This window comes from Procambarus clarkii, chromosome 13, assembly GCF_040958095.1.
Source record: "Procambarus clarkii isolate CNS0578487 chromosome 13, FALCON_Pclarkii_2.0, whole genome shotgun sequence".
Lineage (NCBI taxonomy): Eukaryota > Metazoa > Arthropoda > Malacostraca > Decapoda > Cambaridae > Procambarus > Procambarus clarkii.
Genome location: NC_091162.1, coordinates 4078304 through 4096671, shown reverse-complemented (window position 1 = coordinate 4096671; position 18368 = coordinate 4078304). Strand labels below are relative to the sequence as shown.

Genomic DNA, 18368 nt, shown 5'->3' with positions numbered 1-18368 from the left:
TTGGCTTTAGCATTATGAAACTTTCATCAAAATATTTACAAAAATTGATTTTAGATGAATATTTAAAAAAACAGCATTGAATGTAATGAAACACCATATTCTGGGTGTGGCCCGGAGGCTCTCTGACGCTATACAGGCTGACATGCTAATATCTTCCTTCTTCCGGTTGTTCCCCCTGCTAGGTCCCCACGAGTGTACACGTCCCGGGGGTTCAGTTCTTGAAAGTTGTTTGGTAGACAGGGGTGCTGGTTAGCAGTACCCTGCCTGGGATTACCTGAGAGCGAGTCCTTCTATAGTAAACGCTCAGGACCCTGGGAAACCCCTAAGGGGAGCGTGGGCCCAATGGATATGGCCCCGGAGTTCCCCCCTCGATTTGTGCAAGTTTGAAGGTTGCTCTGTCCCCTTGTCTCAGGGTGACTCTCACTGTTTTGCCTCCGTCTGCTGCCTGTGGGGTCGGTGACACCTTCGACCTGGAGTCCTGCGAGATTTGTTGCTTGTTTGTGACTCGGTTACCCAGTCTTATGCAGACTATGTGGGTGCAGGCAGCACGGGCGTTGCACGTTGGGTTTCGGTGGCAACTCCCAAACCCCACCGAAACCGTAACTTTCGGTGGGGTTTTTCTCACTCCATTCTCTATACGAGTTGTTGGCATTGGCCCCTCCTCGGGCTCGGTTCCTTGTCCCTTACACCCGTTGGTTCCGTCCTGTCGGTGGGTGCTCTTCTCCGTTATTCACCCCTTTTTCGCGGGATGGGACGTCTCCGTCATGTTCCCCTAATCTTGGGGTTCTGCATGACTTTTGGTCTCGGGTGTGACTGGGCCTTTCTATGTCTTCATCATTTATGCTTGCTTCTGTGTTCTCGAAGGTTCAGGATGGTTTTTGCTCCTTCCCGTATTATTGGAACATCTGTTGTTTTTCAGTGAGGCTTTCCTCCGGTCCTTTCTAGGGCTTGTTGGTCCTCTTCCGTGCTTCCTCTTGGGTTTCGGCCCTGTCTCGTTCTTTTGTTCATGTACAGTATCTTCACTCCGTGCTGTGTCTCGGAACTGCTCGTTTTCCTTCCATACTCCTTGTACGTGATGCCAGGTTGGGCTGCTTGTGGTCCGGTTGGGCTACTTGTAGCCCAACTGGGCTACTAGTAGCCCGGTTGGCTTCCAATTTGGTTCATTGTTTTCATTAAATGAGCCGGCTATGTGTGTCGTTGCTTATTCCTTTTTGGCTTCTGTTCCCGTGTGCTGGGTTGTTTCCTCTCTTAAGCGAATCACTCTGGATACAAACTGTTGGGCTACTTTTCTTTAGTGTCCTGCGCATGCGCCGTTAGAGTTTGTTTTGGTTCGGGTGATGTGAACAAGTGCTGGTGTTCTCCGTCCGTTTTCTCTCGAGTGCTTTGCCTCTCGTTCTTCTCATTCTCCAGTCCGTGCCCTGTTGCTCCTGGGGGTGTTCTGGAGTGCCGCTAAGGAAAGGACGCCGGGTTTTCCATGCATTTTAGGTAGCGGGCGCCTCCTTTGCCTCTCCCCTCCTCTTCTCATGCAAGAGCGGATCTGGCCTGCTTCCGCTGGTGGTGCTCCCGTTTTTCTGGGCTGCGGGTGCACGATTCCCTCACTGCCACCGGCAGCACCAACCTAGTAACATTGGCATGACCCTTTTGTGCCTATGTTCTGTAGGCGAGTTTATGCAGTCTGGCATCTTCTTCGTCCAGGCGCTGGTTCGTTTTGGGGGTACGGATGGGAATACATGAGAACATAGAACATACAAACAGGGGTGCCTGCAGTGGGCCTATTGGCCCTTACGTGACGGCTCTTGTTCCTTTCCATCCGATTCAAACATCAAAACACAGCTGACTGCAGGAGGCCTCTTGGCTCATACGAGGCGGCGGCTCCTGACTATGCCCATCCAGTCCCTCTCCTATGCATGTCCACCCATGCTTGAGTTTCGGACCCAACTTCCACCGTGTTTCAAGGTGCAAAGGTAGAGGTGCCTGATGTGTGGTACCTGTTCCTGTGTCGAGGGTTATCTTGAGGTTATCTTGAGATGATTTCGGGGCTTTAGTGTCCCCGTGGCCCGGTCCTCGACCAGGCCTCCACCCACCAGGAAGCTGCCCGTGACAGCTGACTAACACCCAGGTACCTATTTTACTGCTAGGTAACAGGGGCATAGGGTGAAAGAAACTCTGCCCATTGTTTCTCGCCGGTGCCCGGGATCGAACCCAGGACCACAGGATCATAAATCCAGTGTGCTGTCCGCTCGGCCGACCGGCTCCCTGAGAGCCAATCGGCCAGCTCGACCTCTCTTCAGAGAGGCAAGTGGAGCAATAGCCTACAGAAACTCCCGTGTGGTTGGGTGGTATGTGGTGACGTTTTGCTGTGGTTTTGATACTACGGTTGCGTGTTGGGGTATAGTTGTGGCGTTTTGTTCGGCCCTTCTGTGCTTCTTCCTGGGGCCTTCCTTTTTGGGGTTCTTTATTTCCATAATTTTCTGGGTCCCTCATTCTAGCCGGCCTTGCTGTACCAGGCTTAGCTTTTCCATGTATATTGGATTCTCCGTACTCCCCTAGTAGTCCTCAACTAGTTGTGCTCGCTGGGGATGAGATTTGGCTCTTCGTCCTGCCTCTCGCCTGTCATTTGACTTCTGTACAGGTTCTTGAGCCTTCTAGGCTCTCTTATCTGCACTTGACGCTGGGTGTGGGTTTGGCCTCCACCACATCCCTTCCTTATGTCCCTTCCTCTTCCGCAAACACAATGTCAGACTTTGGCATCAGTCATGTCTATGAAGTTCAATGGGCCTACTGGGGCCCACGAGTCAGAACCTGGCTCTCTTCAGAGAGGCATGAGGAGCAATAACCTATAGAAACTCCCGTGTGGTTGGAAGCATTCTATGTCTGCCATCGACTGGGTCAAACACCCAGAGAGGTAAGCGTCCCAAAACAAACCCCTATTGTGGTGTAAATTGCTACCACAAGTCGAACAAGTGGATAGAACTCACCTAAAAGAAACAAGCAAACAATCATGACGTCACACGTCGCCATGCTGCTGTCTACGCAGTTCGAACTGCGTAGGGGGGACCTATCGCACCAGCTATCCACCATCAGTTCTGAGGCTGGATGTCAAAAAACGCGAAAAACCACCGACCGGAGGGAGGGAGGGATGCCGGGGAGCCTCCAGGTCTCACCAAGAAAATGGCATTTCATTACATTCAACGCTGGATTTCTGGGGGGAGCCCCTTCAGCTCCCCGGAGCTAACTACCCACAGAGGAAATAAGATGGACGTACCCGGTAGGTGGTCGCCGGACACTCCCCAACTCAAAGTCGAGACAACTGGCTTCCACCGCCAATCCAAGGCGATCCAGGCCCGAATGGGCCTGGGAAGGATCACGAGATATCGAGCAGCTAGGCCCCTGTATGACCGCCAAAAGCCCCGTGCCCAAATGTCAGCCAGGACATGCCGCCAAGCCGGCAGCAAGAGCAGCAAATCCACGAACGTCATGGGCACGGGAATAGAATGCAAGCTGGCTAGCCTCAATAACATGGCGGACAACCTGGGAGACCCTCACCCGCGAACAGGGAAGAAGGGAACCGAATCAACCCAAAGCGCGTCCCGGACACAGAAGCCGTGGCGCACAAACAGCAGCAGAGGGCCGCAACCGGACATAAAACACGAAACACCTCCGGCCCGACCAACCAAGCACCAACAAACCAAGGACCCCTCTGGAAAGCAGCAGTCTCATTCTGTGCCAGAAAAGAGGGAGACGGCTGCAACTGAACAAACCTATCGCCACGACCGAAGGAGCAGAAACCCCTATGCCGGAGGAGAGCAGGAAGCTCACTGACCCGACCCCTAGAGGCAACATGTCAACAGGAAAAGAGCCTTTGAGAAACAAACCCAAACTAAAGGGGGCCACAACAAACTGAGGAATAGAAGAAAGAGCACGCTGTCCAAAGACCAGGATGGCTCAGGTGGCCCATGAGCAGGCCGGAGATGAAACATCGCACGAGACAGCTTACGAAACGGCGCAGATGTAACACCGAGACCGAAAGCAAGCTGAAGGGGCTCCGCCAGCGCCGCACGAAATGAGGCGACAGTATGCAGCAAGATGACGGCCCTACGCCTCCATAAGAAAAGACAAGCTGACGCCAACAAACACAGCCACCCAAGCAGGGACAGAAGGAAAAGAAAGGATTGCCAAAAAACCACATACTGCCACCAAGAAGAAGCACGTAGGTGGGACACCAACAACGAAGCCACCTGACCACCAATCGAAGGTGAGACTCGAGGCAGAACCTAACCAGCCCAGTCAAGGTTCATTCGAGCCTAGGAAGAGCCAGAGCCGCGGGAAGATCTCGGGTGCGACCACCGAGCAAGCAGCGCCGGAAACCCAAGCCGGCAAAGAAGGAGATAGAACGTCTGTCGAACAGAAAACTCCCCAAAGCGAGCGAGCTCGCCAGGAGATCGGAGACTGCAGGTCCGACGTGAGACTCCAGGGAAGGGACACCGCGAGACCCGGAAAATGCCAACAGGCAGGGCAAGCCAGGAAAACAGGAACCCAAACCTAGCAACAGGAGGACTAAAAGACACAAACGAAACACACAACAGTGTGTAGGAGAAAACAAGAAAAAGACCAGAAGAACAGCCCCAGCAGCCAGGGACAAGAGCGAAGCAGGAAGATGATGAACAAAGAAGGCATGCAGCAAAGAACATAAGAACACATGTAACTGCAGAAGACCTATTGGCCCATACGAGGCAGCTCCTATCTATAACCGCCCAATCCCACTCATATACTTGTCCAACCCGTGCTTGAAACAATCGAGGGACCCCACCTCCACTACGTTATGCGGTAATGTAATTGGTTCCACAAATCAACAACCCTGTTACCAAACCAGTATTTACCCAAGTCTTTCCTAAATCTAAATTTATCCAATTTATATCCATTATCCAATTTATACCCAAATCGGGAAAGAAAGGGACACGACCAACCCACAGAACTGCAGACCATGTCCCAACAAGTCACGTCAACAACAAAGAGTCACAGGCCCTGTCCCAACAAACCAAACTGAAGAAGGTGCAATGGTTTGCCACCAGACTAGTACCCGAACTGAGGGGTACAAGCAACAAAAACAGACTAATGAACACAAGTGCACACGCACCATACGACACAGGCAGAAGGAGCGCCCAAAGGAGCCAGAGAAACGCAACAAAAACACTCCAGTGGCAGAGTAGTAAACAAATGGAATGCATGAGGAAGGGAAGTGGTGGAGGCTGACCCCACACACAGCTGCAAGTGCAGACATGAAAGAGCCTAGTAGATGTCAGGGAATCGACAGGGAAGAGGCAGGACGAAAGAGACAAGCTCAACCCCAGGAAGCACAACCAGGGGCGGACAACTAGGCGAGGACAGAGAAACCAATGTACATGGAAGAGCCAAGCCAGGCACTCCAAGACGGGAAAGGAATGAGGGACCCCAGATAAGACTACGAAAAATGACACAATCAATCCCCAACACGCATCCCCAGGCACAAAACTGCAGCAAAATGTCACCCCACAACACCCTGACACAGTAACAAGTACCACATGCAGGTGATGAGTCACAATAACATGGCTAAATTATATTGACCAAACCACACACTAGAAGGTGAAGGGACGACGACGTTTCGGTCCGTCCTGGACCATTCTCAAGTCAATTGTGATGAAGTAGATGCTGGCAATAAATAGGCAAGAGCAGTGAGGAGCAAAATAAGATGTAGTAGCGGGGATAGTAGTAGGAATAAGAACTGCAGAGGGCCTATTGGCCCATACGAGGCAGCTCCTATTATAACCACCGAATGAGAGGAGACAATAATAGGAATAAGAAAAGGATAGAAAGGGAACGTAAGAGAAAACAATAAACAGAAAAAAAGAGAGTAGAGAAAGAAAAGGAAAGAGAAAGAAAGATAAATGGAAGGGTAAGCTCATGTTAGGTCACGTTTGTTAGAAAGATTAGAGCATTTAAGTATATACTGTGAAAGGGAAGAGTCCACAGCAACAAAGCCAGGACTCAAGTTCATGTTGGGTACGTTGTGTATTAGAGCCGATTCAACAAGACGGCGTCTGTGTAGAGTAGAGGCAGGAAAGATTATTTTGGAGGAAGACCAATCAATAGGATAATTGGAATCCATCACATGACAGAAACGAGCATTGTTAGTGTCTGCAGACTTAACATTTCTCTTGTGTTCTTTAAGTCTGTCATTAAGTGTACGGCCAGTTTCACCAAAGTATTGGAGAGGACAAGACGAACAGGAAATAGAGAAGACACCAGCAGCATTAGAAACAAGAGGGAGCCGTGTGAACAAGATTGCTACGAAGTGTGTTAAGTTTGTCGAAAGGCGAGCTTTATGTCAAGAGGACAAAAGGTATTAGTAAAAGTTTTGAGTTCAGATATGAAGGGAAGGCAGAGCACAGTGCTACTAATGTTGGAAGCAGGTTTAGGATGAAAGAAATTTCGTTTAGCTTGAGAACAGTTGATAAAATGGCACAGTTGATAAAATGCAAAGGGTAACCAAGGCGAGAGAATGATTTATAAATAAAGGCAATTTCAGAATCAAGAAACTGAGGGTCGCTGATGCGTAGAGCGCGGAGAAAGAGAGAGACGAGGACACTTTTCTTAACAGGAGGAGGATGGTAGGAGAAGAAGTAAATGCACATGCCACTATGCACGGGTTTGCTGTAGAAAGAGAAAGATAATCCGGACACAGAGCTGTGAATGTCAAAAAAAAGGAAGGAGGGAATTACATTCCCATTCAACTTTGAAATGGATAGAAGGAGCCAGATTGTTAAGAGAGGAGAGGAGAGGAGAGGAGAGGAGAGGAGAGGAGAGGAGAGGAGAGGAGAGGAGAGGAGAGGAGAGGAAAGGCTGGAAAAGACTAAGGCCATGAGGCCATATACCAAAAATGTCATCAACATAGTGAAGCCAGAGAGAGGGACGAGTATCAATAGAAGGAAGAAGAACAGTTTCGAAGTATTCCATGTAGAAATTAGCAAGAACAGGGAAGAGAGGAGAACCCATAGCAACATCAAAAGTTTGAGTGTAATATTTACCGTTGAAAGAGAAAGAGTTAGGAGGATCAATGCCTCCAGTGAAACATTTTTTGTAAGAAAGCTTAGTGGTTCAGTGAACAAGAGTCAACACAGAGTCTAATGAGTTCGAGGAAAACGTCAGTGGGAAGCGGGAGAGGAAGAAGGCCCTCAGTCGCCTTCTGTCTAAGGAAAGAGAGAAAGTCATTGAGCGGAACATTAGTGAACAGAGTCAACATCAAGACTGAGCATCTTACACGAGGGCTGCAGGCGCAGTCTTTCTATGAAGTCCTGAGAGTGATGAAGGTGAGCAGGGGAAAAAGTGCCAAGGTAAGGCATCAGAGTTTTAGCGAGCCAGGAGGCAAGAAGATAGCTGACTGAGCCCCGTGAAGAAATGGCAGGACAAAGAGGAACACCAGGTTTATGAGTCTTAGGAAGACCATAGACATAAGGAAGAGAAGGGCAGATGACACGGAAACATTTAATGAGATCAAAGTCAGGAGGACAAGGACTAGAGAGCTGTCTTAGTTTGCGGTTAAAGGAAGTTTTGAGGCGATCCAAAGGGTTAGAAGTCAGAGGAGCATAAGTGTGGGAGTGAGGAGGAGGGAGGAGCGGTGTTGGTGAATGGGGAGGGTGAGGAGGGAGGAAGCGAGACAGACTCCTGCTTGCCTTAAACACTTTCATATCTGCATCACTTGTTGCAGATTTTCTTTTCACACATTTCACTGCCTCTTGTGTGGCAGCCAGTCAGAACCAGTCAGTCAGTCACAAGAAGTCAGTCAAGCATTCACAGCTGTGGTCACACGCTGAACAGCAGTGCTGTGCGCTCATGCTGTGAGCGCCAGCCTTGGTTGCTCACTTACTACTGAGGCTCCCACACCTGAGAATGTGGACTATGATTTTTTTTAAAGATGGCGCCTGTTTACAAGAGCCCTGAGGAAGCTGATGTGAACCCCATGTAGCCGCGGGAGTTTTGAATGGAACGTGAAAAATACCAATACCCGGAGGCGCGTTGCGCACCTGAAGCCTGGGCCTGCAGGCGCGTTGCGCAGTTAAAGGGTTAACCCTTGAATGGTGCATGGCTATATACCATTTGACACCCACAGGCGCATAAAAAAATATTTTTTCTTCCTAACCTGTTAATTTGTGTTCACTGATCATGGGAAAAATAATAAAAAAGTTGTAAGTGGCATATATTGCCCTCTATAGGGCGGGGAAGTCTGGCAAAAAACAGGCGCTGACTCAGCGTGCGTCCCAGACGGTCTGTTGCTTGCCAGCTGTCAGGCCGGAGTTGCCACAAAGAGATAATTACCTAATTATTTCAATGTCTCTTAATTGATTTTTCGTATTTTTTTTTTTTGCTGTAATATTATTCAATAGTGTGTAGTGTGATATATTTATATAATAAAATGAGTGAATCATCGCTGTACTAAAAAATAAGGTGTGCATATTGTTGATTCAATTATGTTCATCAAACAATGAACAAATACTTTGTCGGTTATTACACTATATACACAGGTTATATATAAGTATCTGCATGTTTTGTTCACCATAACGAACCACTAAGTTGCTATTATGAGTCAAAAAGTAACAAGGAGTGACCGCCGTGTGCCAGCCAGCCACTCACTCCCTCCCTCAACACCTCACTCGCCCACATTCTCCTCCCACAATACTGTTTTTGCTTTTATTCACTATATACAAACGTTATATATAAGTATCTACATTTGTGTTCACCCATAACGAACCACTAAGTTGGCATGCTGAGTGGAAGTGCCAGTGGCAGCCCGCCACAGGCTGCTACTTCCTCCCTCACCTCACCTCACCTGACTTGCCACCATTCTCCTCCCACTATACTGTTTTTGCTTTTATATACAGAAGTTATATATAAGTATTTACATGTTTTGTTCACCATAACTGTACATCTAAGCTTGTATGGTGAGTAAAAGCACAAAGACGTAGCTACTCACACAGTCAGCTGATAGCTGCCACCCTCAAGGCCAGACACACTAATATTTTTCCTCCAACAATACTGTTTGTGGTGTTATTATGCTATATACAAACATTATATATAAATATCTACCTGTTTTATTCACCATACTTGTACAAGTAAACTGGTATGGTGCCCAAAAACCATCGTGGTCACCAGTACACAACATGATAAATCGTACAGATGACGCCACCGCCCTCACCAAAATGGCAGCTCCCAACCTACTCCTCTTGCTGTTTATACCCTCTATACACACGTTATATATAAGTATCTACATTTGTATTCACCATAGCGAACCACTAAGCTGGTATGGTGAGTGCAGTCAATAAAATGTGGCCACACATAGTCAGAAGACAACGCCACCACCCTTCCTCCCACAGCATTACTCCTCCCTCCATGGAGCACAGCGCTAAATATCACCACAATTCTGCTATTATCAGAACCCTGGTCAGTTTTATCACAGTCAGGGGGTCTTCTGTAATAATATCATCGCTACATAATAGCATGAACAAGTATATTATGGCATTTTTAGGCGATGCTATGGTCACAAGCTGAACAGCAGTGCTGTGAGCTCATGCTGCGTGCGTCAGGCTTGGTAGCTCACTCAATACTGAGGCTCCTAACACCCAGGAATTTGGCCCACGATTTTTAAAAAAGATGGCGCCTGTTTACAAGAACCCTGATGAAGGTGTGGTGAACCCCGTGTATCCGTGGGCCGTTTAAATCTTGCGTAGTACTCCAAAGCATCATATGATGCAATGCGCAATTTTCTGCAAGTCTGTCAAAGCATCATATGATGCGATGCGCAATTTAAGAGTTAAGGTCCCAATTTTTGCCGTACCTGAGTACCTGGAATTTGTCACTGTTAAACATGATGTTATTTTCTGATGCCCAGTCGAAAACTTTATTAATATCAGCTTCTACCCCACCTCCTCAGTCTACTATTTGCCACTCACCTGCTCATCTACCATCTGCTACCCCACCTCCTCAGTCTACCATCTGCCACCCCACCTCCTCAGTCTACCATCAGCCACCCACCTCCTCAGTCTACCATCATTCACCCACCTCCTCAATCTACCATCTGCCACCCACCTCCTCAGTCTACCACCAGCCACCCACCACCTCAGTCTACCATCTGCCACCCACCACCTCAGTCTACCACCAGCCACCCACCTCCTCAATCTACCTTCTGCCACCCACCTCCTCAGTCTACCACCAGCCACCCACCTCCTCAGTCTACCATCTGCCACCCACCTCCTCAGTCTACCATCTGCCACCTGCTCATTCTGCTGCCTGCATGCCCACCTACTATGCCCACTCTACCAACCATCTCACTACTGCCTGCCTATCCACCAACTTTGCCACCAGCCCTGCTACTCATCCATCCACTCACTCTCACCTGCCCACCCATTCGCCCTCCACGTGTTCTTCCTTTACATGATTCTAGGGCTGGTGTTTCTGAAAGATTTTCTTTCATGTCCCCCACCACCTTCTTTCCCGATCCCTCCCCACCAGCCTCCCCGTCCCACTCACCTGCCATCCATTCGCTCCCCCCCCCCCACACAATCTATCCATCCAATTTCCCCCACCATCCATACAGTCATCTGTCATGTTCACAGAAAATGGTACCATCCGTTTTCTATGTGTGGCGGAGCAGACGCCAGAGGGAAGGTAAACAGAGCGTACAGGACGCCCGCCAAGCTTGGAAGCTACTAGTCATGTAATTGTGTATATACGTATTAAAGTCAGTAACCAAGTCATGACTTTACATCAACCCTACAATCAAGACTTCCTCAGTAACACACAAACACCACACCATCCAGTTTCTCCCCACCATCCATCCATCCAGTTTCCCCACCATCCATCCATTCATCCATTTCCCCTCACCATTTATCCATCCAGTTCCTCCCAACACCCATCAGATGTTCTGATGGGTGCTCACTCATGGGTAACGCTTGGCGGATTTTTGGGTTTACTGTGGGAAGCACGCCAGGCTTTTTGACCTCATATGCATATATCCCTTTAGGGAATCCTGCTCAATCCGTAACCTGCTCAAAGTGTTAATGAGGATAAGTTCCAATTACTGTACTTCGCAATGAAAAAACAAATTATCACAGCAGAAACCACATAAAACAGCCAAACCACACTATTGAATGAAAAACCAAAGTAAAATATTTAGGAGTAATTATGTCAGAAAACCTTACTTTCAACTACTGGTCTGGGCTGGCTGAGAAAATTCTGTTGATGGGAACTGCACAAGTTGAGAAAACACCTTTTTAACCCTTAAACTGCGCAACGCGCCTGCAGGCTCACGTCTGGTTTGCGCAACGCGCCTCCGGGTATTTGTATTTTTCACGTTCCATTCAAAACTCCCGCGGCTACATGGGGTTCACATCAGCTTCCTCAGGGCTCTTGTAAACAGACGCCATCTTTAAAAAAAATCGTGGTCAACATTCCCGGGTGTGGGAGCCTCAGTAGTGTGTGAGCGACCAAGGCTGGCGCTCACAGCATGAGCGCACAGCACTGCTGTTCAGCATGTGACCACAGCATCGCCTAATAATGTCAAAATATATATATAACTTGTATTATTTAGCTATGATAGTGTTATATTAGAGCCTGAGTGTGATAATGACTGGGTACAATGTTCAAATATCAGTGATTCAATGCTGTTCACGATGTTCACAGCGCTAGCCACAGCACCACAGCATTATTTCGTTCATCTAGGAATCTTCAAATGATTTCTTAGGTTCCTTTTCAAAATAAACGTGTGGTCAATTATTCATTTGCAGGAATTAGGGACCAGGATTGTGAGAATAGCAGGATTGTGGTTATAATTAGCGTTGTGCGTAGTATTGTGGAAGGAGGAATTTTGATGAGGGAGGGAGGGCGAGAATTGAGGTAGCCTCATTGTGTGTGTGTGGCTGCCACTCTTGTTTTGCTCACCATACTAGCTTAGTGGTTCGCTATGGGCAACACATATGTACATGGGTATATATAGTGTGTGTATATAGTGTAAGAACAGCAACAGGAGAATGTTGAGAGGAGCTATTTTGGTGATGGAGGTGACGTAATCGTAGCGTCGTCTGCTGTGTGATTTTTCATGCAGTGTATGGTGGCCACTGTACTGTTTGGACATAATACTGGCTTACTTGCTTAGTTCTGGTAAATAAAACATGTAGATAGGTATATAGAACATGTGTAATAAGAACTATAACAATATGGTGGGAGGAGCAATGTTGGAGTGAGGGAGACTGGCTGGGTGTGGCTGCTCTCACTCGAGGTGTTCTGAATGTGTTCATGGCCAAATGCTCCTATTGGCCCATACGAGGCAGCTCCTATTGGCCCATATGTGGCAGCTCCTATTGGCTCATACGAGGCAGCTCCTATTGGCCCATATGCGGCAGCTGCTATTGGCCCATATGAGGCAGCTGCTATTGGCCCATACGAGGCAGCTGCTATTGGCCCATACAAGGCAGCTGCTATTGGCCCATACGAGGCAGCTGCTGTTGGCCCATACGAGGCAGCTGCTGTTGGCCCATACGAGGCAGCTGCTATTGGCCCATACGAGGCAGCTGCTATTGGTCCATACAAGGCAGTTGCTATTGGCCCATACGGGGCAGCTCCTATTGGCCCATACGGGGCAGCTGCTATTGGCCCATACGGGGCAGCTGCTATTGGCCCATATGGGGCAGCTGCTATTGGCCCATACGGGGCAGCTGATATTGGCCAATACGAGGCAGCTGATATTGGCCCATACGAGGCAGCTGATATTGGCCCATACGAGGCAGCTGCTATTGGCCCATATGAAGCAGCTGCTGTTGGCCCATACGAGGCAGCTGATATTGGCCCATACGAGGCAGCTGCTATTGGCCCATACGAAGCAGCTGCTACGCGGTGTTCTGAATGTGTTGATGGTGAATGTATATAGTGTGTGACAGTGTGTAGTGTGTAAATAGATTGTATATATACACATAAAAACAATGAAAATGTATTTGGAAAGGTGTGCAAAAAATGAACGAAAATATATTCGCGGCAACTCGCGCACCCCGCCCCGAGCGCCCCACCGCCCCCGAGAGCTTACGGCACGGGCGCACGGGGAATGATGACGTCACGCCCCAACTTCCGGACCCCATAGCAGCCAAAATAAGTACAATTTAGACTTTTTTTTTACATACCCATACTGAGGGAAGGGTTTTTGACACTTTAAAAAGAAAGAGGAATTTTTTCCAGAGAATTTATTTCCTGCGCACTGCGGGGGTGTCACATTTGGAGGCAACGCAGTAAAGGGGTTAATATTTCGTACCCATTCAAAACGTGCGCACAGTAGGTTGTGTACGAAATAAGACTCTTTGGGACGTCTAGTGAGAGGCAGCCATCTTGGGAAAAAAATCCCAGAATGTCCTAGGGCTTCTGACTGGCTTAGTACCGAGTGAGCAACCATAGGTGGTGCAGGTGCCTCTGGCTCCCAAACACCTGTCCGGTGTTGAAAGCTCACTCTCTGTCACTGAAATTCAGACCTTTTAGTTTGAAGAACATAAAGGTCATGATAGTGATGAGGCAAGGCACAATAAGGACCTAACACAAAGGTCGGATGCAAGTGATACAGCACCAAAAATGACGATACAGCGAGCGTATCTATTTGTAGCTCTGAATGCCACCCTTGCCCGCCTATGCCATCTCAAATTTTTATAGATGATACATAGATGAATCGTTCTCTGGGTTCAGTGATGATGCATACGATACAATGTAGCATAGATGAACAGTGTTAGTAACTTGCATGGTGGTGTTTTCCAACGATATTTTTATGAATAGCTGAATCTCCTTCAGAATGGCTGAATCTCTTCCAGAATATCTGAATCTCTTCCAGTGAAAGACCTTACAAAGCGGTCTTTTCAAGACTACCTTACAAAGTGATCTTTTTCTATAATCTTTTCAATACCAATACTACCTTATGCTTCACCAGCTTGGCCATATTCCACCTACAGGTACTAAAGCCAAAGGTGTACATGAGTGTGTTATTTTCAAGCACACAGAACGAAAAAACAGGAAGCAAAAATCTATCTGTACCTGGTGGTACAGATAGATGATCAACCAAATGGTACAAATGGTACAACCAAAGATGGTTCAAATGATCAACCAGGCTGTGACTCATACGTCAGGCTGCGAGCAGCCGCGTCCAACAGCCTGGTTGATCAATCCAGCAACCAGGAGGCCTGGTCCATGACCAGGCCGCGGGGACGCTAAGCCCCAGAAGCACCTCAAGGTAACCTCAAGGTAGGTGCAATGAGAGCGAAGCCGCGCTGTGTACCATGGACTGCTTCGTCAATAATCACTCACTTCCGAAGAACTGAATGTGTAATACAGTGTGTTACTGTGTAAATAGTGTGTGAAACTGTACATATTGTAATTTTAGTGAATCTTGAACAAGTGCGAATGCCTCTGAGAGCTTCACGCATGGGCGACCAGCCCATGATGCCCATTTCTCCACGTCTCTACAGCCAAAGTGGAATTTTTTTTTTTTCATGTACGTGTTCAGGGAAGGGAATTTATCATTTTACAATGAAATTTGCTAACACTTGATTTTATGCACACAGGGGGAATGTCACAATAAACTCGGCTCATCACTGATGTTAAAGAACATAACAATGTTGCTAAAAACACTGCAAGAAAAATGACAGGTTGGATAACAAGAACCTTCCACACAAGAGATGATAGGCCAGTGATAATACTTTTTAAGGCATTAGGGCTCTCTATAGTGGAATACTGTTGCACATTAACAGTCCCATTCAAATCTGGAGAAATTGCTAGCCTGGAGAGCGGGCAAAATTTTGTTACCGCTAGAGTCCACTTAATAAAACATCTAAATTATTGGGGCCGCCTAAAATTTTTAAATCTGTATTCCCAAGAGCACAGGTGGAATACAGACATAATAATTTACACTTGGAAAAAATTGGAAGGACTAGTTTCAAATCTACACACACACACACACAAATAACACTATACGCGTCCGGAAGGAATGGCAGGATGTCTAAAATAGTTCCACTGAAAAGCAGAGGTGCAATGGGGGCACAGAGAGAAAACTAAATCAACATCAAAGCCCAAGACTTTTCAACACTCTTACCCTACACATACGGAGCATAACGAACTGACCACTTGCAGCGTTCAAAGGAGAACTTGACAAGCACCTTGAAAGGATACCCGATCAACCAGGCTGTGACTCATACGTCAGGCTGCAAGCAGCCAAATCGAACAGCCTTATTGATCAGACCAACAACTACAAGACCTGGTTTGAGACCAGGCTGTGGGAACATTGATCTTCGGAATCATCAATAGGTAGAAACAGGTAGACACCCAACTTACCCTGTGTGAGGGCCACCACAAACAAGGAGAACCTCTAAGGTAGTGGCTCCCAAACACTCCATGGAAGATAACCCCTAGCAACGTAGGAGTAGCACTAGGGCGCAGATAGGGAAGGTAACCCTGTGTATATACACAGCTCCAAGCACACTCAAAACTTGGCTCACTCACACCACAGTGTACAGGAGACGCCACCACTTAGCTGAAAAAGCAGAACACCGGAGCCAGCACGGATGAGAAGCGACCTGGTACGAGCCAAGGAGAGAGGTAGAAGCGAGCTACCTCTTTCCTTCCTCCAAACTATTGGGGAAGGTAATGGGAACGTGATCGGGCTAGTTCCAAGAGAATTCGATCATTTTTTTACAGACACACAGAAATCACAATAGCATGATACATCATATAAACAAACCCAAAAGGGCCATGTGAGGGCAGTAGCACTCCCTGTTGCAATTCTTGTGACCATGTCGTGGCGCAGTCGACTAAGGCGCATCTGGGATCGTCCCGGACGTAGGATCGAACCCTCATCATGGCCTTTGAGGATTTGTTTATTTGTTTACATATTTAGGGAAGTTATTTAAGCAAGATTCGTGTCTTCGATCTCTTTTGAAACTAGCATTGGATTGTTTTGACTCTCATTTTCTGGTTGTTTTTCATGATGAACTGCCAAAAATAGATGTAACTGCTCCCTGTGCCTCTTTGAGTGGGCCAGGTTCTGGCACTGGTCCTCAAGGAATTTACACTAATGAATATGACCGACATAACATACATTGAACAATCCTACACTTACCTCTAATATTATTTTCCTCTAGAATTTGAAGATGCTTTTCTCTAATTTTTTTAGCGTGTTCGACGGATAAATTATATATCTTCGTGCAGATGCCCTCCACACTTTGCTTCGCAGCCTCGGTGAGATGTGGTTGGCACTGCCGCTGTGCATGAAATAAGTGTGTTAAAAAAGCATCAAAATAATAATTTTAGCTTTTTTTATGTACAATAGCCATTTTTAATTCTACACAAACTGCAATTCAGTTCGAAAGGTGACACACACACACACCCACTCCTGACTCCCAATACTCTCAGCCACCAATAACAAAGGAAAGCAGCAGCCAAAAAATCCCAGAGAGAGAGGAAGATCAGTGGTGGGTAACCCTACCAAATGCCACTCAAGTTTAGCACAGCCCAGGAACATTAACCCTTAAGCTGTAAGGGGTCCTTAAGGCTTTTACACCCACATGCACAAGAAAAAAAAGTTCACCATTTTTTGTTATCTTCTATAAATGTTCATTTGTGTTTCCTGAGCATGGGAAAAATAAAAAAAACCAGCGTTGAATGTAATGAGACGCCATTTTCTGGGTGAGACCCGGAGGCTCCCCGAAGCTTATCCAGGCTGATATGCTAATGTCAGACTTTGGCATCAGTCTTGTTTATGGAGTTCTATGGCCTACCGGGTACCACGAGCCAGAACTTGGCCCCCTCAGAGAGGCAAGGGGAGCAATGGCCTATAGAAACCCCTGTGTAGTTGAAAGCATTCTATGTCTGCCATCGACCGGGTCAGGCACCCAAAAAGGTAAGTGTCCCAAAACAAACCCCTATTCTGGTGAAAATTGTTACCACAAGCCGAACAGGTGGATAGAACTTCCCTAAAAGAAATGAGCAAACGATCATGACGTCACACGTCACTGTGCCGCTGTCTGCGTAGCTCCCTTCCCCAGCCCCAGACCTACCGCGCTGGCTATCCACCATCAGTCCTGAGGCTGGATGTCAAAAACGCGAAAAACCGCTGAACTGGGGGAGGGAGGGATGCCGGGGAGCTCCGGGTCTCACCCAGAAAATGGCATTTCATTACATTTGGTTTTCGCTGGTTTTCTGGGGGGAGCCCCATCGGCTCCCCGGAACTAACTACCCACAGAGGGAAAATGAGGGATGTACCCAGGAGACGTCGCCACACACTCCCCATCTCAAAGTAAAGACAACTGGCTGCAACCGCCAACCCAAGGCGCGACAGGGCCAAATGGGCCTGGGAACGACATGAGACATCGAGCAGCCAGGCCCCTGTTTGACCGCCAAAAGCCCCGTGCCCGAATGTCAGCTAGGACATGCCGCCAAGACGGCAGCAAGAGCAGCGACTCCACGAACGCCACGGGCACGGGGAAGGAACACAGGTTGGCTAGCCGCAATAACACGGCAGACGACCCGGGAGACCTTAACCCGCTAACAGGGAATAACGGAACCGGATCAACCCAAAGCGCGTCCCGGACACAGATGCCATAGCGCTCAAATAGCAGCGGAGGGCCGCAACCGAACCCAAAACACGATGCACCCCCGGCCCGACCAACCAAGCACCAACAAACCAAGAACCCCTCCAGAAAGCAGCAGCCTCATCCAGTGTCAGAAAAAGGAGACGGCTGCAATCGAACAAACCAATTGCCATGACCGAAGGAGCAGAAACCCCTGTGCCGGAGGAGAGCAAGAAGCTCAGCGACTCAACCCCAAGTGGCAAATGCCAACAGGAAAAGAGCTGTCAAGAAACAAACCCGAACCGAGGGAGTCACAACCAACCAAGGAGAAGAAAGAGCACGCTGTCCAGAGACCAGGACAGCTCAAGCAGCGCATGAGTAGGCCGGAGCGGAAACAACACACGAAACAGCTTACGAACGATGCAGATGTAACACCAAGACCGAAAGTAAGCCGAAGCGGCTCAGCCAGCACCACACGAAACGAGGCGACAGTATGTGGCAAGATGACGGACTCGAAACCCCCACCAGAAAAGCAAAGCCGACGCCAACAACGCAGTTACCTAAGAAGGGACAGAAGGAAAAGGAAGGACCGCCAAAATACCCCATACTGCCACCAAGAAGCAGCAAGCAGGTGGAACACCAACAATGAAGCTACCTGACCACCAATTGAAGGTAAGACACGCGAGGCAGAACCTACCCGGTCCCGTCAACGTACATCCGAGCCTAGGAAGAGGTGGAGCCACGGGA

General features: G+C 48.0%; 1 protein-coding gene across 1 annotated transcript in view; it reads right to left on the bottom strand.

Moving 5' to 3' along the window:
• The window catches only part of LOC123750645 (mRNA (2'-O-methyladenosine-N(6)-)-methyltransferase), a 221183-nt gene that overhangs the window by 187789 nt on the left and 15026 nt on the right, over positions 1 to 18368 (bottom strand). Inside the window, exon 2 of the mRNA XM_069323555.1 lies at positions 16172 to 16313. Within this exon, the coding sequence (XP_069179656.1) occupies positions 16172 to 16313 (142 nt within the window). The remainder of the gene's footprint in view (positions 1 to 16171; positions 16314 to 18368) is intronic.